A 26,638-nucleotide genomic window follows, 5' to 3' on the forward strand; every position below is an offset into this window, starting at 1 on the left:
TGTACGTGGGGCAGCCATATTTGCTCATGACATATAGAGGATCTGCTTCCTGCTTTGTAGATGTAAAAGATGGGTTTGCTTTACTGCTTGTTCTCACACTACAAATGTATGAATCAGCCGACTCACTGAAAGTGCTCTCCCTATGAGTGACAAATGACAGTGAGCCACTGAGAGGTTATCTACAAATCTCTACTTGTAATACAGCAACATGAATATAAAAATGCAAAAAACAAATATCATGACTTAATGGTAAACAAAGTGCTCAATGAAAAAATAGTCTATACCTTCCCTTTCATACCAGAAGAATGCATCCTGAATTTCAAATGTATTACAAGTCTCAAAAGGTATTTTCAGACTATAAAGGCATCCCGTGTATGTAAAGTGTCAGTGCTGTTCCTTAGTTTCCCTGGGCTTTATTAGTCCTTACAGCCCAGTCTTGTACTGTACCACTGGCAAAGGCTGCAAAGAACAGAGCTCCAAATACGTTTATGGCAGCAGCAATGTAGAAGACTACCTGCCATTGTTCCACGGTGTTCTGTAGATAAAAAGAAAATGACAAGCGATTATAAATCATACAATGCTGCTCATTCTGACAACAAAACAACCAAATCAGGCAACTCAACCTACCACTTGAGATCATTGCAAGGTGTTGACAGAAAATGTTGGTGGTAGGTTGTAGTGTAGGTTATGTAAAGATAAACGGCTAGGTCACATGACTTTTTTTTGCGTCTTCCCTGTGCAGGACTGAGTTTGCAAGAGGGGGGATTCTGCACGACATGCCACCTCCTATGTAATGCATGGAGGAATGCTGGCACTACATTCTCTCTCCTTATGTGTTATTTACATAAAAAGGCCTGTATGCAATAGAGCGTTGCCAGGATGTGCGCTAGTCCATGCAGACACAGGGACAGGAAGGTTTCAATAGCACCATAATTCACAGAGGAAGGCCTTTACCTATCGGGCTGACTGGTCTAGTAAGATCTCCATGTATTTTGAGGGCTTTGCAGGGAGGGTAGGAAAAAAAAAAAAACAGGACAGAAATACTTTACTTTTGATGCTGTAGTTCATATTGATTTTAAGGTTTTGATTATAGCTTTTCTTTCCAAGAATAATGGAAAAAAATCTATGTGGGGGGAGCGCCCACAATTTTTCGTGTGGAAATCTACTTTACAAATGACGAGCTCAATGAGATCTACCAATGTAAAATCACCTGCATTCGGGGACGGGAGGTGCGTGGCCGTACATTGAAGTCAATGGCACCGCAGCCACGCCCAGGCCCGCAGTGTAATCGCCCACACCCGGAACGTAGTGCCTGTGTTCCAGTCCAGTGCGATCTGCAAAAATTGCAGCATTTTTGCAGGTCGCATTGGACCGGACCGCAGGCACCAATGTGCCTGCATTCCGGGTGCGGCCAACCGCACTGCAGCAGGGGGCGTGGCTGCGGTGCCATTGACTTCAATGCACCGCCACGCCCCTACCACCCCCGAATGCATGTGATTTTACATTGGTAGATCTCATTGAGCTCGTCATTTGAAAAGTAGATCTCCACACGAACAATTGTGGGCGCTCCTGCTCTACATAGTGCTCAGGTATAATTTCTTTGAAGCATATGATGTCACATTATATGAACTTTTATTAATTTTCTATTTTGTGAGCAGAACCAGCCCAATGTTTAAAATTACACTAAACTCAGGAATTAAATCTTAAAAATACATCCAAGTACCTGAACTATTAACAGTATCTTATTTGTGTATCACTCGGCTGTAGATCCTCAAATCATCTCTGAATTCATGCCGACACTGTCCTTCCTTCTGGAGGGTGGCTACTTTTGTTCCCATGGTCCCTGTGTGTTTTAAAGTAGCCACCTCTCCAAGCTCACACCCATGATGGACTACAATCTCGTTTAGTTTACTAATTTGTACTGAGATTGTAGTCCATCACAGGAGTGAGCTTGGAGTGGTGGCTACTTTACAACACACACAGGGACCATGGGGAGATGATTTGAGGATCTACAGATGAGTGATACACCATTAAGATACATTTTTGTTAATAGTTATGATACTTGAATGTATTTTTAAGATTTAACTCCTGAGTTTAGTGTAATTTTAAGTTTACAACTTAGTGAACAGCCTCATGCAGTTTGGGAAAGTTTTGGCCTCCTTTCCTAATGTAAGTCCAAAATGCATTAAACATTTTCCCCCAAACTGACACTTCCAATACAAAAAGCAGGAAATATCTACTTATAAATGAATAGAAAAAGAACACATCACAGATCACAGCAGTGACGTGCAGTACCTCTTGCTGAGGTGAGGCATTCCTCGGCCCGCCCCCGAAGCCCCGCCTCTGCCAGCCGCAGCCCCCCCCCGTCGGCCGAAGCTCTGCCCCAACCCATCCCCCACCTAGTGGAAAGGAGGCGCCTCCCTGTCCCTCACTTGCTCCTCACTGCTGAGGCGCTCCGTCCATGACAGGTTACACAGCGGGGAGGATTTCCCTGCTGTGTAACCTGTTAGATGCTGATCTGAATGGAGAAAAAGCCGTCAGCTTCAGACATGAAGCTGGCAGCTTTTTCCTTCATAATTCTGCCTCACCTGCCTCCCCTGACCTCACGTCCCTGGGGACGTGCAATCAAATATAAAATGAACATTCAGTTTATTATAGAAAATCATAAATGGAAGATCTCCTCTATATAACAAATAGTGAGAGGACCCCTTCCCCTCCAACTTATATTAAAGCAAACAATTATCTTTTTATCTTATGCTATGCATATTTATGTTTTCTTATTATGTTGGGCCCGAAGTTCTGTTCTATTTTTTTTACACCCCAACAATAGCGAGCCACATGACACGGCAACATTAGAAGGTCTTAGAAGTGCTATAGGCAAAGGCTTTGAAGTGGCGTCTGTTCACATACTGTAATGCACTGCCAGCAGCTTGTATTTAGTCACCAGGCTTCTCTAGGCACACCTGAATAAAGACACCCTTTTATAGAAGATCTTCCATTCATGTCATGTCATTATTATAGTGAACATCAAAGCTAGAATTCGATGTTGGTTGTTTGCTTCATAACAGCTACTTTGTTACCGACCAACAATAAAAAAAAAAGTATGATACACAATTCTCACTCATAAAGAGCCTTCTGACTTGCACCCCATCACCCCTAAAGTTCTTTTGTGGGATTTACCCATAATCATCCATAGGTGAACAGAAGAGAGGAAACAAAACAAGGAAGAATGTGTCACAGTATGTGAATTGTAATGCTTGGTGCTGCCTCCTAATCCCATTGCTCCAGGTACTGCCCTCATTATGGTACATAGAACATTGCATGTCAGAGATTTATTCAACTCGAATAACAAAATAAATAGTTTATTTATTGTCAAAGGAGTTGTTATAACATGTCACCATTTTAAACTTTTCGAGGGCCCTAACAGCAGACATCACAAGGTTATTAATAGCCAGCAAACCCTCCAATTTCCTCTCTAAGTTTGACTCTGATTCTAGGGGTCAGTTTTCCCGATTTCTTGACTAAACCCTATGTACCAGCCTGTACCATGGTCAGCTACCCAAGCAGATGGCAGTGGGGCAGGGCTTACCCAGAGGTCAGCTAGGAAAAGCCATTGGCGACAAGTTAATGAAATCACGATTGACCATTGATAAATGGCATGTGCTTTGGGTGGGCAGATTTATCATATTAAAAATCATATAACGTGATGATATATGTTATCAATACATATACAACAGGTTCATGACATAAAACTCTATCCAGTCACTAAGAACAATAAAAGTATCAGCACAATAATTACACTTACTTCATGAGTTAAACTTTTGGCAATGACTGGCCCAACCATGCCAGGAATTGTGGCAAATGTGTTTGTGATTCCAAGTAGCAGCCCTGCAAAACTGTAACACGGGCCATACATTAGGTCAAATAGTTTCAGCTAAACAGACATCAAATAACTGCACATTTACCATTATATCATATCATGCAAGAGAGACTCAGAGAGTATCCATGCCTCTCTATAGTCTGTACATTACTCACATTCAACAGCAAGTTCTAAAAGAACATGATAAATGATTCCAATCACACCATTTTCATGTACACATGTATTACACTTACGAAGGTGCAATGTCCAAGTGATTTATATTGTATCCTGCAATACTCAATCCCCCAAGTGTGGTTGATAGTGTAAGGAATACTACTGCCAGAGTGTAGTTACAACCAGTGTAACCAGCTGCTATTAGAAAGGCTGCCGGTCCTATCATTCCTGTAAATCAAGAACAAAATATCTTTATTTAATACACATATAAACAGATGTCACTAAACTTCTGGTGCTGCGGCGACGAGATTGCTACAGTTCTTCTACTCCAAGCCACACTTTGATTTGTTTGCCCCTCTTTTCTTCTTGTCCATTCACAGAACGCAGGGGGTTATTCACTAAAGGGTGAAGAGTCTGGAAAAGGCAGGAGAAGTGAACACTCTAGGACAACATAGCTGATTTAGAAGAATTCTCTAATTCAGCTCACTTTCCAGTTCAGCTATATTGTCCTAGATTGTTCACTTCTCCTGCCTTCTCCAAAACTCTTCAGCCTTTTGTGAATAACCCTGTTAGTATTTTGTGAACTCATTCACAGAATACCAAGTGTTTTGTGAGCTAACAAGGCAGCTTGGGTGGCATACAATTCCTTAAAGGAGAACTATGGGGTTAGGGCTTTTCCCCATAGTTCTCCTAAGGGTAACGGATTTCCCAATCTACTGAGGCGAATTCTCCTTTAACTATTTGTTACCCAGCACATAAAAAAAAAAAATCCTGGAATTCATTTTTAAAAATGATCAGTTGTCTTGGGGTTTAGGTCTGTAAGATTCTCCTGGTGGCACAATATTAGAAGCGACATTGTCACCTTGCTTATGCAGCGCAAAATGACACTGGCTCTGCAAAAGCCCCTTCCTTGACTCGCATATACTCCCCTTACTAATGCTTCCCTGCCACTCCTTCCTCCGTTGCACTATCTGGTGCTTCCGGTCATAGGGGAGCATGTGACTACCTCCCCTTTAAGAGTACACAGGGCAAGCAGCTGATTGCTAGGCATTCGCACTGTCACATGACTGATAGAGTAAAGTTACTGTTCCCTCCAGCCACCAAACACCAGTGATTGAAGAAGAAGCAGCGAGGGAGGGCAGACAAGGTCAGTATAAGGAGGTAGGGGGACCTTGCAAAGACAATGTTACTTTGCCTGCATTAGCAAGATGATTAGACCTCTAAGGCAAATTTTATAGAACGTGTCTAATGTTTTATTTAACTAGGACTCTTTAGGTCACACCCAATATTGAAAGTCCCTTGTAGGAGGGGCATGTCAGGGTGACTATGCTGGGTAATTATAAACAGTCAGTGCTCCAGCAACATGATATAAACCTGCTTTAGGGAAACTATACATGTCTTTTCCAGGGTAAAATGTTCTTTTATACTGCTCTGATTGTAATACACAGTATCCACAGTAAGCTTTGTTGCTTCACAATACACACCAATTCCCACTGGGGGGAATTTATCAAAACTGGAGCAGAGAGAATCTGGAGCAGTTGCCCATGGCAACCAATCAGCATCTCTCTTCAGTTTGCTAAGGAGTGCAATATAGTACATTATACAGCGCCGCAATGCAGAACACCACCAGCTATAGAGGAATACAGCAAATCGCAGCAATAGTACATTATACTATATTGCACTATTGCTGGGATTTGTAGTACTCTATAGCTGCTGGTATTCTGCATTGCGCTGTATAATGTATTATTGCTGGGATCTGATTTATTCCTCTATAGCTGGTGTTATTGGAGAGGACGGGTATGATGGTGGAATGGAGTGCAGGGATGGAGAGGACGGGTATGATGGTGGAATGGGGTGCAGAGGACGGGTATGATGATGGAATGGAGTGCAGGGATGTAGAGGACGGGTATGATGGTGGGATGGAGTGCAGGGAAAGAGAGGATGGGTTTATAAAGGTATAATACAATGCTAGTGCGCTTTCTTTTTGTTCTTATGACTACAATGGGCCTCCAGGGAGATCCTACAAGGCGGTGTAGCCTCCCTAAAGGCAGAAATAGAATACACTGAACATTAAATGGCTCACTTTGCTAAGACAGGCTACACAAAAAGGTGGCAGAAAACAAGCAATAAAATAAGAGATGCTACTCCAAATATTTTGTTCTCCTCTAAAATTTAATAACACATAAAAAAAAATGATGCCTTTTACCTAATGTATTAAAAATTTTCCGCACTGCTACAGTTGAAAAGTTCAACCTCTCCCTCATGAAGTCTGCAATGAGACCGGTGATGACCATACAAAGCCAACATCCAAAGTAAGGAAGTGCAGAGAGGAGTCCATTCTGTAAATAGATATGTGTACCATAGTTATTGATAGAAACATTGGGGTCAATTATATATCAAGCACAACCATAAAAAACATGTTGTTGTTTTTTATGTCACATTGCATATTCTGTGTGGGAGCAAAACCTTACTTGGCATTGGGCAGCATGAAGCATCCATCTAGTTCACATCTTCCTATGCCTGTAAATAACGCTAGTTATACTTTTCCTGCTCCAGCAATTTCCTTGCATGCCCATGATATTGCCCATGCCCAAACTATATGCTGTAAGCCCCTTTGGGTTCAACAAAGAATGATGTGACACACATAGAGGCACAGCAGTGTAAAAAGAAGATGGCAAGTGAGATTGACAGTACTAGACCTTTGAAGTGGGACTCTTCACCCATGCAAATAAAAATAAATCAGTAGATTGGGATGCAGCCATCATTTACAGCAAACAAGATGTAGAATTTGCTCTGCTTTGGGGGTACCTTAAATTACTGATGGACAACCGAATCTTAAATACCGTATTTTGCGCTCTATAAGGCGCTCCAGTCCATAGGACGCAGGAATTCTGTGACGGAAGCTGCAGTTCAGTGACCGCTGAGACAGGTGGCGCTGTGATTACAGCGCCACGGTCTCAGTAATCACACAGCGCAGACGATCGCCGCCACTCGATTTAATACGAATTAAACGAGCAGCGGCTCCCACTGTACATTTAGCTTTGCTTGTCAGGAGCAGGGCTGAATGTACAAAAAAACAACTCACCTGGCGCCCGAAAACTGCATGACCCGGGCGTTGGGCGATAGCTATTCGCTCCATAAGACGCAGGCACATTTCCCCCCTCCTTTTGGGGGGAAAAAAGTGCGTCTTATGGAGCGAAAAATATGGTAAGTGTTGCAAGACCTCTGCCCAATAAAATTCCAGAGAATGAAAACATACAGCCAGTAAATGGGCCTACGAATAAAATAGATTCCCTATGTTTCTTGCACGTCTTGCATTTTTAATGAGAACATTAGAAAATCAGACGCACTAACCTTAATTAAACCCAATTTCATTATGCATACGTAAAACAGTCGCTGAACTTACCAGAATAATCATTAATAAAATTGTACTTGGGATATATGATAACCAAGCAGATGAAATCGGATATTGGTGATATTAGCTACATGCCTAATATAACTTTGCATACCTGGACGTTTTGCATATAAACACAGAATGGTATCTGAGAACATCTATTTATAAATAACCATGGTTTTCAAATACATATTGCAACGAAAATGTTACATTCTGACAAAAATGTCAGCCCCACTTACTTGCTGTGCATTAAAACGCAGGATCTCCTTCATATACGTAGGCAATAAAGTGAGCAAAGTGTAAAAGGTCCAGTTATAAGAAAAATGGGCAACAATAATAGCCCACAGGGGTAATGATTTAATCATTGCACAGACAGGAACATCTTTGCCCTTAGAAAGCTGGAAGAAAAACAATAAATGGGGATATTAATACATGCAAAATCTATGTGTATATGCACAATTTCTATGCCACCTTAAAATTGGTACCGACACTATCCTTCCTCCTTCCTTCTGGACGGTGGTTACTTTTATTTCCCACGGTCCCTGTGTGTTGGAAAGTAGCCACCACTCCGACCTCACTCATGTGACGATCCTCCTCTGATGTTTGAAATTACTAAGGATGCACAGATACTAGTATCGGTGCCGATACCGAGTAGTTGGGCGAGTACTCTTAATCGCCCAAATGCTCCGAGACGTATCCCGATACCGGAACTTCCGGTATCAGGAAGCCGGGCGGCAATTAATTCTACGCTGCTCGGCTTCCTAATTGGCTGGGAAGTGGGCTCCATGCTTCCTCTTCACCAGGGAGCATGGAGCTGGCTTCCAGGCCAATCAGGAAGCTGGGGGGCAGGTAATGATTCACAGCCCGGATTCCTAATTAGCCGGGAAGCCGGCTCCACCACCAAGTGACGAGGGAGCATGAAGCCGACTAGCTTCCTGATTGGTCGGGAAGCTGGCCAATCAGGAAGCCAGGCAGAGAGTCATTACCTGCCCCTCGGCTTCCTGATTGGCCAGAAAGCCAGCTCCATGCTTCCTCGTCACCTGGTGATGAGGGAGCATGGAGCTGACTTCCTGGCTAATTGGGAATCCAGGTGGCGAGTCATTACACACCACCCGGCTTCCCTGGCTAATCAGTCATTACATGCCGCTTGACTTTCTTAATGGGACTTCCAGTATTGGTATTGGCGAGTACCGAAAATAAATATCTGTACTTGTAACCGAAAAAACCTGTATCGGTGCATCCCTAGAAATTACTCATCGTCACACACTTGGGTAGCACTACAAGACTCATTTCTTGCCTGAACATTGCATTGTGGAAGGATCAGATCATGTATGGTTAGTCAAATAAAGTGGCCGATTAGTTCTTACCAACCCCCTGAAGGTGCAATATAGTAATGGTGTAGAAACTTATACTGCTAAAGTATGGCTGGAGTAACTTCCCACGCACTATAATAATAAGTAAGAGCGCCAGTGATGTCAGATCACCTTTAATGTAAAAGAAGGGGGAAAAATAATGAAATCACATTTATTATAGCATTAGGGTGGCAGTTTCCAGCTATTTTAAGTAGCAGTTTTTGTGTTCTTTGCATTCTCAGCAACAGTCATTGCTAACCACGTCAGCTCTTACACCTGTATACCCCTTATGGACCAGAGCAAATTTTACATTTCTGTTTTGGGCTTATTGGTTCGGCAATTTCGCCATTACTTAAGATAAAGAAATATATACATCAACTGTCTCTCAGTGTTTACTGGGCATTAGCCTGCTATATACTGAGCTTTGGGTCACCGGAGGAGGTTAGTATATGTCCTCACATAACCCTAAAAGAGAACTATGGGATAAAAAGGTTACCCCCATAGTTCTCTTTTAAGCTTCTGAATAGTGTTCAAAATACTGTTCAGAACCTTTATACTACACAGCAGCGGCTGCAGTCGTTGCTGTAAAAGAGAGTCATCTTGATAGCTGGGAGTGGCCTGCAAGAGTGGGAGCGGGGAGCTGGGAAATGGAGAGGGCAAACTGGGAAAGAAGTTCACAAGAGGTTTAAAAAAGAGGCCTTTCAGACCACATGGAAGAAGCTGTAAGCATTGCTGTGCAAGAGCTACCTAATGCTACACTAAGGCAGTGCCACAAATATCACAAATCAAACAAGTAAAAAGAAATAATCTTTACAAATGAACACAATACAAAACATTAAAACGGAGAGAAAAAGACTTACTGGATGTGATCCCAGGAAAATAAAGTCTGGTCATTTATTTAAATCTTACAGTTAATTGTATCAATATTATGAGTGAAAAAATCTCTTAACAATCCAGAAGAAATGTTTGGATAGCAGAATCTTTAACTATGCTTTATTCCTCATCTCTGTTTTTGTCAGTCTTGTTTTCTGCATTTTGAATTGGCAAAAAAGCTGATCTGCATATGGAACAATTACGAGCATTATGTGTAAATATTCTCACTCACATCTCATGCCCGGTACAATTAAAAGGACATTGGACTGGATTCGTCAAATTAATAGTAAGAACTGGTATTAAAAGTTGATGTGCAATGTATAAGCTTGCCTTCTGAATTCAAAGTGCTTTTCCATTTTGGACTCAGGACTTCCTGTTTTAGAGAACAGGAAGCATTATTGTAAATGTATTGACAGACAAAGCAGGAAAACACTCACTCAGAGGTCTAAAAGCAAAACCTGCTGACATTGCATAAAAGTTTACCTTTTCTGACAGGCGTGATAAAGATTCTATAGCTGAGGGTGAAACTAAAGTAATTTTAGGTTGAAAAAAAACTGTATGTTGTTACTGAAATTGCTTATTATGTCCACCTTCAAGGATGGAAGGGCCTTGACATTTAATCCTGTAAAAAAAGAAGGCCACATTCTCTTTTCTGACAGCAGCACTGGAGGGTTTTTGCACCCATTCAACTTTGTACTCGCAGTGAGCATGCGCCATCTCCCTCTATTGTCTCCGCCTCATATTCACCCCCTCTACTCTCCTTTACAATAGAGGACCTCCATCTATATTTTTTCAGCATGAGCCTCAGAGCTCATGGACAACCTACCTTTTTGCACTCTTAAAAGTGAACTATGTGGTAACCTTTTTATTCCATAGTTCTATTTAGGGTCACGGGAGGACATATACTAACGTCCTCCTGTGACCCTAAGCTCAGTATATTATGTGCTATTGCACACTAAATATTGAGAGCGCAGCAGCCGAGACAGATCCCGACAAAACTGTCGAGATCCACCGAGCTGGCTGAGAGCCAGCTGTGCCCGCCTCCTCCCCGTCCATTCCTCCAGTCAGTACTGGAGGATCGGAGGGGGGGAATTCCTGCGGGGAGTGGTGATTGATAGTTACCGCTCTCTGCAGGGAGATCATTGGGAAGTGAGCGAGCGATGGTATGTGCTCGCTCACTTCCCCATCAATAGAGCAGACCTGTGACAGTTTCATTTTCACATGTCGGCTCTAACTATGAGGATGATTGGAAATCACTCACCTCATAGCTCTCCTTTAAACCCATTCCTTTCTACCTCAATGAAAAATGGGGAAGCTAATGTTGTAGGAGAGGGTTGGAACAATGCTAAAGATACAGTGCTGCTGATATTTAGGGGGTTATTCACAGAGGAGCCAAAGGATCCAGACGTAGCTTCGGCTGATCCTTCGGCCGCCAGAGCTCTTCAGTTCAGTAGAACCGAAGGGGTGCTGTACGGGCTATTCACTATAGCCGGTACAGCAGCTGAAGGCGGCCGAGCGGCTCAGCCGAGCCCAAGGCATATGCTTCGGCTTGACTAAGCCGAAGTGACAGTCAAAGCGGGGCCGAAGGCCGGCCTTTCGTCCTGCAAATGACAGCTGGGCGGAGTCATGCGTAATCTCACGGCCGGCTCCGCCCAGTTGTTATTCATTGGCCGGCACCTGCTGGAAGACTCTAGCAGGTGCTGGCCAATAGGAAACAGTTGGGCAGAGCTAGCTGTCACTGCTCGCCCCGCCCAATTGTTTTTTTTTCTTTTACAAAAAATTATTATTTTATAATTTTTCAATTTATTTACATTTAAAAATAATTTTTTCAACTTCTTTTTTTACTATTTGCACTGATTTGCTATTCTGCTGGGTACCACGGAGGTACCCAGCAGAATAGCTGAGTGTATGCCGCTCGGCGGCATTCGGCTATTCACTCACTACCGTTTGGCCCCTATGAGAAAAGGGGCGAACGTCAGCAAGTGAGCTGCCGGAGCTTCTGCTCAGCCGATCCAGATGTTGGATCGGCTGAGTCGAAGTCCTTCTGCTCTTCGACTCAGCTGAGCATGCAGAGCATGTTCGGCTAACCGAAGTGCAGCCAAAGGCAGCCGATGTACTGCTGAAATCAGTCGTACTGAGCCGAAGTGACTAGCCGAACATTGTTCGGCTCACTTCACTTCAGCTGGGTTTTTTCACTCGGCTGCCTTTGGCAACTTTGTGAGTAACCCCCTAAGAGATGCTGGAAAACGCATAGAGTCTCTTATAACAGGTTAATACATTGTGGTAGTTAGGGCATTAGTGCAGATTAGCTTGCAGGATGTTTGGGCTATAAAAAGTGATTTGTGATGAGAATGGGACACCATTTAAAATAGTAGAATAATTAATTTGCTTCAAAACAATGGTGGTGAACAACCTTTAGGGCCTATTCACACCACATGTGTTACGGTATGGCACCCCCAATACACCTTCAAAAAGCTTTTGCATCGCAACGCACTGCAACGCAGCACATGGTATCCTGTGCTACAGAAAAATGTAGCCTGTCCCAGATTCTTGTGTGTTGAAGAGCATTTCAGAGCATTCCTTTTTGAATGGGCTTTTTAATGCAGCGTGTCAATGCAGAACATGTGCACTGCATCAGCGCACTGTGCTGTGGTATAAATAGGCCCTTACTCCTCTAGTATATCAACCCCACGGTCTCCCTTTTTAATCACTTCAGGCGGGGGCGGACATAAATAAACGTCCGGCTCCTGAAGCGTTTTACCAAGAACACAGCTGCAGCCGTGTTTTTGGTACCATTGTAAACAGCTGACGATGGCTGTTCAGAGACAAGCGATCTGGCGGCTATACAGCCGCCTGTGTGCTCCCCCTTTTCTCCGCCGTCGGCTACCATCCCCGTGCAGGCCCAGGACCAGCACGGCGGGCCTCCCCTCATCGATCGGAGATCAGCAAGCTTCTAGCCGCTGATCTCTCCTCTGATCACTGGACCCGGAAGTGATGCGTATTACATCACTTCCGGTGTCATTTTGCACGTTCTCTAGCTCCTGTAGCAAGGAGAAGCAGCTGGTGAAGATTGCAGGTAGCTGCTTTATCAGCTTTTTTGGGGTCCCTAGGTGACATTAGGGATCTGACAGACCCCTGATGTCTCGATAAAGAGGCAATTCGCCCCCTATGTGATGGCAATAAAATTAAGTGTAAAAAAATGTAAGTTACATATACATTTAAAAAAAAAAATGCAAAACATTTTTTTTTAAAGTCCATCGCCCCACATACAAAACGCAAAACACGTGTCGGGTGCACCTACGTGCAAAAACAAAAGTTGCACCACACATGTTATATATCGCCGCAAATGTCGGAGTAAAAGCAATAATTCTAGGGCCAACAAGCACACAATTTTAAGGCTTGACATGTTTGGTATCTATTTACCGAACGTGGCCACGTCTTTTATATTTTACCAAAAAATTGGGTATTATATTCTGATTCTGTGCACTACATTTCATTTTAGTGTACTTTATCCTAAAAACACTTGTTTGATAAACATTTGCGTAAATACAATGCAACATAAAAAATTGCAACCAGCATTTTTTATTCTACAGGGCCTCTGCCTCAGAAAAGATATAATTGTTTGGGGGTTGTAAGCTGTTTTCTAGCCAAAAATTCAGATTTGATCATGTGTGTGCAAATATTAAGAAAATGCTCCGGACAGCAAGCGTTTAAGTAGAAGTTTTCGGCTATAACATACCCCACTTTTTAAATGCTGCCTCCCGATTACCTTCCATTGACTCCAACTCCTCTCTGTAATGTGCGGCTTGGTGTTAGGAAACTCTCTCCTCCTCTGATAGCAGTGGATACCAGTGGATGACACCACTGCCCAATGGAATGTTGGCTCAGGACATTAAAAAGAGGAGCCAGAGCTTAGCAATCACGTGACTGCATGAAAAAACAAGCAAAAAAAAGTATCTACATTTTGATTTAAGCTAAAATGTATGGAGAGCAATGGGAGGCAATGGGGGAGCAGCATTTACAAGGTGTGGTATGGCATAACCTAAACTTCTGCTGTAACAGTATATTTGTTTACCTATCCATAAAAGCTAAAAATATGAAGGATACATTTTTTTAAAAACATGTGCAAAAATAAATGGAGAAAGTACAAAGTTAACTTTTAGATCCAATCTGTAGAGACATTTACTACACACATGAAGTGTTATTACGAGTACTGTTTTACCTGTAATTCATGTGTACACTTTTAAAAGAGAACTATTGGGTGACTTTTTTTTCCATAGTTCTCTTTAGGGTCACGGGAGGACATACTGTATACTAACCTCCTCCCGTGACCCAAAACTCAGCATCAGTATATAGCTATTGCCCGCTATATACTGAGAGCGCAGGAGCTATCCCGACAAAACTGTCGAGATCCACCCAGCTGGCTGATTGACAAATGGCTCTGCCTATCTAGAGGCAGAGCCAGCTATGCCCACCCCCTCCCTTGTCCATTCCTCCAGTCAGCGCTGGAGGATCAGAGAGGGGAGGAGGGAAACACTGTGGGGAGCGGTGACTGACAGTCACTGCTCTCTGCAGGGAGATCATCGGGAAGTTAGCGGATCGGAGGTATGTTTTCACTCGCTTCCCGATCAACAGAGCTGACATGTGACAGTTTCAATGTCACACGTCGGCTCTAACTATGGGGATGAGCGTTATTCACTCACCTCCTAGTTCTCCATTAAATACACTGTTTGATAGTTTTATACAACCTGACACATATTGCTACTTACTTCATTCTTGAGTGAGGACAAGATATATTCTCTCTCAGTATCTGAGATCGTGCGATGTGTTTGTGGGTTATCACTAACTATTAGGTACCAAAATATAAACCAAACAACACCAAGTGACCCTGCATGAAAAAAGGACCAAATGTCAACAAAAGCTTGACAATATTAGCAGAAAGTTTTATACATTTTAAACAACACAATACCTACCAAAAATATAGAACACATAAACCCAATCCATATAGTAACAGATTAACCCAGAGATGGGAAGAGAAAAAACTGTCCCAAGCTGTGCCCCTGAAAGACAAAGGATCAGATACATAATAATAATATTATCTAATAAAAATAATAAAATGCCAGTACTGTACATTGTGACAATGGAATTTAGAATGATAGGATAAATAACCTTAAAGTAAACATCTAACATAAAGTAAACTAGCATACAGCATATTATAATGATACCACAAACGGTCTATGCATATATAAGCATGTCCTATAATATACAGTTTTCCTGAAGCACAGTAATGGTCTGCATCATAATGGGCCATGTATGTAAAAAGATACTACCCTGTGCTGATGGCCACCCTCCATTGTCACAGACTTGCATACTCCACTAATAAGTGGATTTTGCATGTAAAGTGCATTTCCAAACACCAAGTAAACTGCTAAAGCTATCCAGCAAACACTGAAACAGTGTTAAATCAGATGTTTACTTTACATTCTCTTTACTTCACTGCTGCCAGAATCCAGAGGCACTTGATAGGCTCACAGTGTATTTTCTAAAGCGTGTGCTCTCTCTCTCTGCTTACTGTATAATCAGTCACCTTTAAACTTCCAAGGCAGAATTGAACTTGGTTGGCTTGTAGATTAACATACATAAGTGTAATACTGTAAAACTGGTTAATACAAAAGGTGTGGCTGACTGGTCACTTATAAGCTGTGTAGGGCTGCAACAACTAATCGACATAATCGATTATTGAAAAAGTTGTCAACTTTTTCAATAATCGATTAATCGGCTTCTGATCAGTTGGCCCTGTTCACGGCTCCACACACGCTGCGCGCCGCTGCCAGACCAGCCCGCATCCACGATCCACACGCCGCACCTCCTTCCCGCCTCACACTCACCGCCCACCCACATCCACGATCGGCACAGGGACGCGGGGAGATGTAGGTGTGGGGGGATGACAGCCGCCCATAGACAGGCCCAATCTCAAAAGCAAGTTGCTGGAAGACTGCTCAGGTAAGCCTGCACTTGCTGGGATTTGTATTCCTCTATAGCTGATGGTACATTGTGCTGTATATTATACATAGGAATACAAATCCCAGCAATACATTATATACTGTATGTATAATGTATTGCTGGGATTTGTTGTACTCTTCTATAGTTGGTGATATTCTGCACTGCACAACAAATCCCAGCAATTCTGCACAACAAATCCCAGCAATAGTACATTATACAGCACAATGCAGAATACCGCCAGCTATAATGTACAATTGCTGGGATTTGTAGTCCTCTATAGCCGGTGCCATTCTGCATTGATTGCTATATAATTTTACACTATCCATTTCACTATATTGCACACAACACTTTTTTTTTTTCTTTTTCACTTCCACCGCTCCAAGCTTGCTCCTGTGATGGACTACAATCTCAATACAAACTAGTAGTCCCATCACTGGAGCCATTTTTTATCCGATTAACCGATTGATCGAACTTAATAATCGGCTAACTAATCGATTTTGAAAATAATCGTTAGCTGCAGCTCTAAAGCTGTGCATCATCTATCAAACATTTTAGTTTATAGGCTTTTAAAGGACTATACAACATAGTCCCATAAAATGCTGCTTTACATTTAAAAAAAATTGCGACCCTTTCTGTGAAAGCACATGTTGTTTGGCGTCTTTTAATCGCTGCCCATACATACAAGGATCTGACATTTTTGCAGGTCTGAACTAAGAAAAAGCGCAGTTCCCATAAAGTAGCAGAATGTTTCTTTGTACTCCATGGAAGATGTGCTGGTAGTCCGAATAATGTAGCTTAGGCTCATACACCAATTCTTTAAATGTTATTTTATGGCAGGTTGTATACTGTATTAGCACTCATATCCTAACCCAGTGCAAAGAAAGCAGCCAATAAAAGATGGAGGACATAAAATAAGAATGCTCATGCGTTGTTATATATACATTTTCATTATTTGCCGGATGCCTTGAGTTTCACTTTTAGATAGCTATTGACATCATAATGCAGTCAAATATAGGTGCAATGCGACCCTCAAAAAGATTCATTTTAAAAGATGTCGCCATAAAGATTCACACTTAATTAGCATGAGCATACATGTAAAGACACTGCAGATCACAGTAGGAGAGTTTCAGCAGCAGAGGCAGTGCTGTCAATCCAGAAAGCTGTGGGTGGGACTGGACATGGCTTGGTGCTGATCGACAAGCTACAGGCTTGTGAATCAGCAGTGACAATGCTGATAGTCACGTCTCTGGTTAATTATTTTTATTCAACTGTTGTATAAGCAGGCAGAGCCTACATAAAAGTGGCAACTCTGATCTGAATTCAGGAGCAGTACAGCATTGTTGCCACACCTTCACAGGAAGCTGCATTAGGTGACATCAGTGGCAAGATCAAGAGGTATTTGTGGGACTTTACAGAGGAACTAAGAGAAAAGTGTAAGTGCAGTTGAACGTATAATTAAGTACTACAGTCACAGTTCTAGTTTAAAATAACTAATTTTACCCACTTTTGCAAGTGACTAACTTTTGTCATCAAAAGTTTCTCCATAATCTAGCATATGCCCAAATGATACATTTTTGACCACCTAAAAAAAAAAAAACCCCAAACAATCATGCACGTGGTTTTGATTGAATGGGCAAAAATAGCTTTGGCCTTGGATTACCTTGGCCCCTCTCAGTGTTAGCAATAATCATAACACTTGTGGTCATTACGGAAATGTGTGGCTGAATCTTTATATACTGACCTGCATAGGAAAGACTTAACAGTCTGCTGCGCTCAAGAGGTGGAGCCCAGGAGGACCACATGGCATGCATGGCTGGGAAAGTCACACCCTGAGTAGACATCGGATTGGAACAATTTTTTACAAATAATACAAAACAAGAAATTTATACACATTTCTGCACAGTGAGGTATCCGAATCACTGACATCAGCAGGGGTGTGGAATTCCTATCGTCCGACGCCAGGCGATAAGAATTCCGGACATGCAGTTCCGGGCAGGTAGTTTTTTTTCTACATTTAGCCTTGCTTCGGGCAAGCAGGGCTAAATGTACATCGGGGGAAGCTGGGACTCATTTTTGTACAAGTGAAAGGAGAGCAGGGAGCAAATCGGAAAACATTGATCAGTGACACAGGAGCACTGTATTCAAAGCGCTTCCTGTGTAAGCTGTCACATGTGGAGCTGTACAGAAGATCCAGCAGAGTGCTGTGCTGGATTTTCTGTACTGGAGGGAAGGCTTCAAGAGAGCCTGTCACCTGCAAAGGATATCACATATTGGCTTGTTATCCCCTGTGTGATATCAAAATGAAGTGAAAAAAAAAGTGATAAAAAGGTAATATTGATAATAATAAAAAATGAAATACAAATAAAAATACAAACCAACCCACCCCCCACCATCTGCGTGCAAATAAACGCATGAGCAGGGCATTGTGTGTGTGTGTGTTGAGTGCTGCCCCCATTCCACTGTGTGTCATATTGTGGTAGCCGGGCAGCAGCACTCCCTTACACGCACAATGTGTATTAAATGTGTATTCCAAAGTAATTAGGGAAAATGGAATTATCGGCTTAAATCTGGCCCCCTCTCCCCCCTGCTATACTTAGCTTTTGGCTAATGGGCCTTCCCCTCCGCCGGTACGGGTGTACTATCTGTACCCTATACTGCCATCCATTGCAGCCCTGCGCTATGGATTTTGAATTTCAAAAAATTGCGAGCAATCGTTGGTCAGTGCGGTCAGGTGACGGTGCTGACCAATGAGAAGTGCTTTTTAGCACAGTTAAATACAGTTTTGGTAAAAATGATGTTTTCTATCAGGACAAGTAGATTGTCATGAGGTACAAGTAGATTGGGCCCCCCCTTTAGTCCTTGGACAAGCTGTTTAAAAAAAAAAAAAATGTCCACACCCCTGCATCACATTTTGCTCCAATCTCTCTTGAATGATCATACTTTAACAATACATGTATAGCATCCCTAGCTTAAATTTAGTTTTGCAGCTAGACTGTAGACAGACTGAACTTGGGTTGTTATAGTTCTATTTTCAGCGGGTTTCCCCTAAATTCAGGATATTGTTTACTTCTGCCTAATGACAAGGAGCTAGGAGAGAATATTGTAAATTGTGAATATTTATATCTCTCTATCAAATCACTAGGAGGCTTATTACCAGTGGTGCATGCTGGCGGAGGATATAAATATTTCGGTGACCTTGGAGAAGGGTTTCCATGGAGTGGATGCCAGTATAAGGAGCTCTTTTTTCCTCCTAGGTCAGCGTGGCGAGGTCTATACTGAAAGAGTGGGCCTGTGTCTTAGGGGCCTAGAGAATTTGCTGTGTTGCTGGAGGGTACATGCAGAAGAAACGAAGATGGACGATGGCTACCTATGTGGAGCATCTTGAGGAAAGACTTTGCTGCTGAAGAGTGTCTTAGAAAGCTGGGTAAAAACTGCTGCCAGTGGACATTGCAGGAAGGTCTGGCTGCTCATCCTAAAAGGTATTTTGCTACCTGATGCTGCTCAAGAGTCTGAAAAATAAAGATTGCCGGCTTTGGCTTAAAGGCCCTCATCTCTGTATTGACTGTGCATGTTTGTCAGTTTTGGGTATGCTGTGCCCTAACTTGCTCGCCTAGACTTTTTGTGTCCTAATATACTCCCCCCAAAATTTTCTAAAGCGACCAGTGCCCAATTCCTTTCACCCCACAAAGTCAAGGATTTTGCCCTAAGGTTTCAAATGCTAGCTTACTGGGCCACCTGGGTGGTCTTTTGCAAGCATTTATATTTATTTCTACACACACTTTCCTCGGTTACATACAAATCACATTCAGTGAGGGGAATTTATCGAAACTGGAGAAGACGGAATCTGGAGCAGTTGTCCATGGAAACCAAGCAGCTTCTATCTTTCATTTTCAAAGCTTAACTGTGCAAACTGAAGATAGTAAGCAATCAGTTACTATGGGCAATTTCACCAGATTGGCTCTGCTCCAGTTTTCATAAACTTCCCTCAGAATGTTTTAGATCGCTTTTCATAAAATATGGTTTGGTCACCAATTTTGTATCTGCCAGTGGATGAAAACTATTCTACCACCCTATATTATGCACTGGGTGGAAACTATGGTAGAAGACCACACACGAGCTGTAGACTTCCAGGAAAACAGTCTCTTGTCTGTCTGTGATACCTTCCTATAATAACATAGGGGTTTCATTCCGCTCATCTCCTGGGTTTTACCAAAGCTAGAAGATGTGCCAAATTTTCCCCGCAGCTCTCCCTGCTAGTAACATTTGGTTCTGAGGTACAACCATAAAATACAATAATACCACCAACCAATGTATTGCAAAAAAACAAGTTTACAAAAAATTCCTAGAGATGAGGACTCCTCTAAAATACTACAGGGAGGCAGCGGAATTCAGTTGTAAGCACACACTGAATTCTACTCAATCCTGAAATGTAGACACTAGCTGGAGAGAGCTACTGCAGTGGGGTGGCTGGTATTGTATCCAAATGTCAAACTGCATCAACAATGGGGTAGGTTGTTCCAAAGTTCCAACCTCCTTAGACTGATATAAACAAATTCTATTTATCTGTCTTCTCCTGGGTATGCCTAAAATATAGAGACTATAGGCTATAGTTTATGATTACTCCAATATAAATATGAGCATTTCAGAAGTTTGTATTTTGAAATGCTTATAAAATACCGGCAACACTAGCTCTCCTTCACATCAGGTACAGTTCACACTACTCAATGGTCGCAGTGGGCACGCCACTTCTATTTTCCATTCAGCTTATAGAAGTGGTCATAAATGACAAAAAAACATTCTGCCAATAAACTCAATTACCTCTCCCAGTCCTTCAAGTGCTCGAAGTGCTATCAGGTAACCCGCTCCTAGATCTGCAGCCAGTGGTGTTAACAGAGTGAATACTGCAGTGCCCAGTATGCCGAATCCCAGCAGCATCTTGCCACCAATTTTTCCAGCTATGTATCCACCAGGGATCTGAGTAATGATGTAGCCATAGAAGAAAGAGCCAAGTATCCAGCCTTGGGTATCTGCATCCCAGTCATACTTCTTGCCCTTGAAAAGGAAGAAAACATATGTGAAGATGAACAGATTATCAGCAAATCAAATATTTTATTGTATTCTGCAGAGCTTCCCTATCATATCCTATTCAGAGCACAGACACCCATGTCACACTATGTTTTAAAGGATTTGCAAACACAAACCTTTTTTTTCTTTGCTCCCTTTTGGTCTGTTAAGTATACTATGAAAGGTGTTTTGCAATATTTGGTCAAAAGGTCACAAAAAATACCTGTTGATCCTGCCAGAAATCCATTGCCGTCCTCTGTACTCTGCAGTACTATCTTAATCAATGTTATCAGGAAGCATATTTGAACTTCAGAACACCTCCACCCTCCAGTCACCTCCAAATGCTATCACATAGGGACCTGTTAGCCCCGGTGTGATAGCAATAAAGTTAATTTTAAAAAAGTGCTAAAAAAGTAAAATATTTAAAAAAAAAAAAAAAGTCACCTGACCACACTGACCAATGAGGAGCGATTCTTTGCACAGTTATATGCGGTTTTGAATAAAATAATTTTTTGTATCATGACAAGTAGATTGTCATGAGGGACATGTAGATTGGGCCTCCGCCTTAGTCCTTGGACAAGTGTTTTTTTGGTTTAATTTCCACACCCATGTATCCTTTTATAGTAGAAGTACTAACCTTGCAATGAAGTAGCAGATGTACCCTGCCTTGGGCCATCTACAATGTCACTCGCAGCAAGCAAACTGGAATCAATTACGGGATGCAGGGCCCATGCAGCACATTGAAGAGGACATTTGCCGACTTGGTGTACTATACAGGTCTTTAAAGCTTACCGTAGAATTCTGAGGTACGCTTGGTTGACCTGTATGGTCAGGACACACATTGGCACTTTTGTTTTCTTGTTCATGCGAGGTTGAATTGATCATGTCCACCAACGCCACACTCAAATTGACCCGCAGTGCGTACACCATAAAGAATCCAAGTAATGCCAACATTGCCAGGTTGTAACGAGCAGAGCAACACGCGGGCACTGAAACACAGAAAGACATCTTCCATGTGAACGGATTCAAGTATCAGGCTGAGCATTAGGAATACACAGCACTAGAAGAGGGAGTCATATTCCCCTCTGCCAGTCCTGACCTTTTATTGTATTTACTTAGTATACTGATTGCTTTAATGTTTGCGTAGAGCTTTCCACTCTTCTCTACAGCAACACGGATGTAGCTGAACGCCGTGTCACAGTACAAGAAACACAACAGTGCCTGAGCACCAAGTTTACTAATTACTTTAAACAATTCAAATATTCATTCAAATTATATATAACAAAAAAAGCAGCAGAGACAATTACCGTACCCGACGATTACAGCTAACTGTTTAGGTTAATTGCACTTTGTTAAAGGAGAATGCTAAAGAAAGCTTTTCCACTTTCTTATACCAGACCTGCTTAGTTCTTTATGTAACCCACAACAATTTTCTCCCAGTGTCCAAAGCTGGGCAGTATTTGTACATAAGCTACCTAAGTACTTCATTCTTTCTTTATATCAGCCCCCACTAATCTACCATTATAGCAGTGCAGACCGGGACAAGAAGTGTCACCACCAACAGCCAAATGGGTTCTGCTGCAATACACACATACTGAAGAGGAATATGCAGACAGGAGGAAAGAGCAAAGAGATGATCTGATCAGCATACCTCTGTTCCTTCACTGTCCAATGACTGGCTGGGGTGGGTCTTAGAAGAGTCTGCTCAGCTGCAGTATAATCTGTAGAGGAGCCTTAACGAGTGCAGGATCTGACCATCTGACCACAGGACTGACTGAGCAGAATTAAAATATTTTGGCAAGTGTGTGTGTGTGTTATATATTATATGTATACAGTTGTGTGAAAAAGTGTTGGCCCCCTTCCTGATTTTTCATTGTTTTGCATAACACAACATGCAGTTTTTAAAAAGGAAGGTTTTTACCATTAAGGGAAAACAAAATCCAAACCCTTAGCAATAAACTTGGATAGTTTATGGGAAAAAAGAAAAAGCAAGCTACATTTTGCATACATAGCCACCCAGACAAATATGTGCATGTATACACACACCCAGACAGATCAACATGGTGTTTGCTTCCCCAGCGTCTGTCTTGGAGCCAGCGGCATAGAGGAAAATGAGAGACTCGAATCCAAAGTGATACATAAGGACATGTTTGCATGCATGAAATCATTATAACTATGAGGAGGACTGTGCCCAGATCTATAAGCACTAAACTCTAAACTGGATTACAATACAAACAGATACAGGAGACATCATCCTGTCTATTGTTTAAGTGATAGAATGAAATGAGTCTAACCGGATTGCAATAAATTGATGTTGTTGCAATAAGTTAGTGATTTAAAACACAGCTAACTACAAAATGGGATCTTGCAGCATCCTTAAATCATTACATCTCTAATAACCCTTTAGGTGTCAAATATAGATAGCAATTTGGAACCAGATACTGATGTGTACCTGGACAGCATATGAATGATATGTACAAGCACAATAGAAATATAGAGCATTAAGGCTGTGAGCAGCACAAATCAATATGTGTCCAATATTTAATAAGTGGGTAGTAGTACCGGGCCCTATATTAGGGGATGGGGGGGGGCTGACATATAGGGACTCTAGACACTTGTACAGCAATGTACAGATATGGAGAATTTCATCATGCATAGCCTTCCACTTAGACAGAATCAAAGGGGTAATCTCAGGTCCAAACTGAATAGAGATGTTGTGGCATGACCTATAAAATGCAGTTAAAGAGACCCTGTCACCAGACTATTCATTTCAACAAAAATCTTTCAAGTACATTAAATGGGCTTTTTGTATTGAGAAAATGAAAGAAAATTTATTTCTTTTTTTTTGATCTGTAAAAGCCTTCACTATGTAGACATTCCGGGCCCTGAGACTGCTGCTGGACATACCCCAGTCGGCAGCCCCAGCACAAAAGTGACACACTATAGTAGTCCCCTTCACTCCTCCTCTGGCAACTACATAAAAAGGTGTTGAGGAGGGATGGAGGAGCTGAGCCAGCAAAGAGAGTAATTGGGACACTCCCAGAATAGGAGAATGCTATGAGAGGTAAGAAGGAGAGGGGGTGGGGGGGGGGACTGTGCTAGGGAACTGGCTAGTGAATGGAAAAACACTAAGTAAGCATTGAAATACTTGATTATTCTGTGTTTTTACCAAATATTTTCTACATGGGTAGCAGAGCCTCTTTAATGTTTGAAAAATTGATGCAAAGAGGAAAACACGCATGCACCTATGGCCCCTTCATAGAAGCCGTTATGCTAAAATAGCCCATTTTAGAGTTGGGGTTAGTGCTCAATGCGTGACCTGGTTCTTACAACGCACAGCATTGTTTACCTTTTTAAAAAAAAAAAAACTTTACTAAAAACATCAAAGTGACATTTTATTCCTTTGTATTCACTGCAGCTTAACTGAGGTTCGCTGACTGGAACGGACATGAGTTGAGGTGATGTGTAGAAAAATGCAGCAACAGTATTTTCTATGTGCGGAGACCAGAATTGATCAGGTGCTGAAAAACAGCAGTCACCACATTATAATGCGTACAAGCCCTTACAGTCAGACACAGGCATTCACACACAAACCATTCCTCATATACACTGCCTATACAAAACTTAGAGGCCAGCGTACGTATACACACATAAAGGACACATGCATGCAAAGACACACCAATATACTAAACTGACATAACAAACACATGAAACTACCACAACCATACATGATTTACCAGTCTATGGCCACAAAATAACAGGATACTTTTAATCAATAAATAGATTGCCATAAAAACTACCACTGGCCAATTTATTATGATATTTCCCTAGTCACTAAACACGGCCTCACCCATTAACCACCATCCTAGCCTCCATAGAAACACTTATCACCCTGTAAGTAGTACATACCATAGCAGCCACGTGACCACATATTACCATACCAGCCCATGCCCACGCAATGTGCCAAGGTGGTGAAATCAGCAACCTCTGCTGCTGTTGTGAAGAGACGCTCTGCATCGGAGTGTTTTAGCTCTTATAGTGGCATTGTGACAGGTAACAATAATGCAATTATCGTGGGCTGGATAAAACAGTGAACAGAACAGGATACTAATTTAAATAGCAGGCAAATCTGGTTTAGAGGTCTAACAAAATGAGTATTTCCGGTTTATGTATTCTGCAGCATGAACAAAAAAAATGCTCATTTTCTGCCAGATTAGATGACATTTTTACATGTCTACAAATGTACTGTTTACAGGTTATACAAAGCGTAGGCAACCGCAGCACCCCAACTGTGGTGTAACTACAAATCCCAGAATGCCTCTGCCTTTGGGAGTCATGCCTGTGGCTGTCCAAGTCTTGCAATGTCTCGTGGGACTAGTAGTTCCACAACAGCTGGAGTGTCAAGGTTACCTACCCCTGGGTTATACCAAATGCTAGCATCGGAATCGGGCCCGATACAAGGCATTTTGACAAGTACTTGTACCTGTCAAAATGCCCCGATGCCTAGCGCCGAAGCTTGTGCTGTTTTTTTCTTACTTACCTCGCCGAGCGTCGCGTCACTGCTGCTCCGGTGGGCGGAGCTCCAAGCGGGGTAATTTGGCAGTCTCCGTATATAATGACTCCTTCCCTCTTAGGCCCCCTGCACACGGGCGCTCCAATCGCATTCGCCTGCCAGTTTTTCAGGCAGACCCAATCAGATGCCCAATGCACGTCTATGGGCAGCCATGTGTAAAAGGCCAATCCTCCATTTAACACCCGTTTACCCCCACCTCTGGCCGAGTCCCGTAAAACGAACATAACAGCGTTCCGTTTTGCTGGACAGTGGGTAATCTGATGTAAACGGACACATGTCCGCTTACATCCGATTCCCCAGAGACTGACATGGGGTCTGGTAATTGCAATTTTTTCCTCCAACGCAAGGTGGAGGAAGAAAAACTGTACGATCATGAGTGTCACAGTGGTGACATATGCTCCATACTGCTCTGATCAGGAGACGATCTGTGCACGATGCCTCTCCTGATCAGCCCGTGTGAAAGGGGACTTAGTCAGGTTTCCGTTGCTATCCAGGGTTCTGTTACAGAGATTTCCCCCTTTTTCTGTTCTCTTGACAGCGGTTTTATCATATATGAAGTGAGGGAAAATCTCCAGTGGTAATTAATATATATATGTATGTATGTATGTATGTATGTATGCATGCATACGTACGTACAGGGCCGTCCCTATAATGAGGCAGACTGAGATAGTAACCTCAGATGGCATCTCACTGGAGAGCAACTGCGTGGTCAGGTGGGGCGCTCCTAGCAACCTGTAACGCTCTGTGCGGTGCCGCCGAACTCACTGACGTCACAGGTGCCAGGAGCTGAGCAGGGATGCTCTGCCTTGTGTTGGACGCCTGACAAAGCTGCTGACAGCCCCCCGCCCCCTTCGAACAAATTAACCGCCCACAGAGATATATATAGATATCTATTAGAGGTGCACTGAAATTAAAATTTCAAAAACTAAACTGAAATAAAAGAAATGTCAGGCCGAAACCGAAAATGTTTTTTTATTTTAACTTTTTCAAATTTTGTAAAATAATTTTAATTTTAACATCATTTATATCGTTGATCGCTGACTGCTTGTAACCCCTCTCCATCCTGACACGCTGTCACAGGAGGCCGAGCGAGCGGAGCTCAGCCTCCTGTGTCAGCGCTGGCTGTCTCCGCCCACACCGCTCTCCTCTGATCTGTGGCAGGAGGCTGAGCAGTGCGGCGAGGAGAGACGCCAGGCCGCTCACAGCGCTCTCCTCCAGCACCGCTCGGCCTCCTGTGACAGTTTCTCTCTCCTCCCCGCTGGGACAGAGACCAGCGCCCAGCGGGGAGGAGAGAATAGGATGCACCGCTGTATCGGCCAGAAAATTGCACTTTCGGCATTGTGTCA

General features: G+C 42.6%; 1 protein-coding gene across 1 annotated transcript in view; it reads right to left on the reverse strand.

The window, feature by feature from the left end:
* Nucleotides 1–366: 366 nt before the first annotated feature.
* Nucleotides 367–26,638, reverse strand: part of SLC17A5 (solute carrier family 17 member 5) — a 33,536-nt gene continuing 7,264 nt past the window's right edge. Inside the window, exons 2-11 of the mRNA XM_018572003.1 lie at nt 21,512–21,708; nt 20,474–20,707; nt 17,397–17,484; nt 14,626–14,712; nt 14,422–14,540; nt 7,667–7,825; nt 6,240–6,372; nt 4,114–4,261; nt 3,806–3,896; nt 367–535 (exon numbers count right to left, since the gene is read on the reverse strand). Of these exons, the coding sequence (XP_018427505.1) occupies nt 398–535; nt 3,806–3,896; nt 4,114–4,261; nt 6,240–6,372; nt 7,667–7,825; nt 14,422–14,540; nt 14,626–14,712; nt 17,397–17,484; nt 20,474–20,707; nt 21,512–21,708 (1,394 nt within the window). The 3' untranslated portion in view covers nt 367–397. The remainder of the gene's footprint in view (nt 536–3,805; nt 3,897–4,113; nt 4,262–6,239; nt 6,373–7,666; nt 7,826–14,421; nt 14,541–14,625; nt 14,713–17,396; nt 17,485–20,473; nt 20,708–21,511; nt 21,709–26,638) is intronic.

Source organism: Nanorana parkeri, unplaced genomic scaffold (assembly GCF_000935625.1).
Source record: "Nanorana parkeri isolate BGI_ZX_2015 unplaced genomic scaffold, ASM93562v1 scaffold1895, whole genome shotgun sequence".
Classification (NCBI taxonomy): Eukaryota; Metazoa; Chordata; class Amphibia; order Anura; family Dicroglossidae; genus Nanorana; species Nanorana parkeri.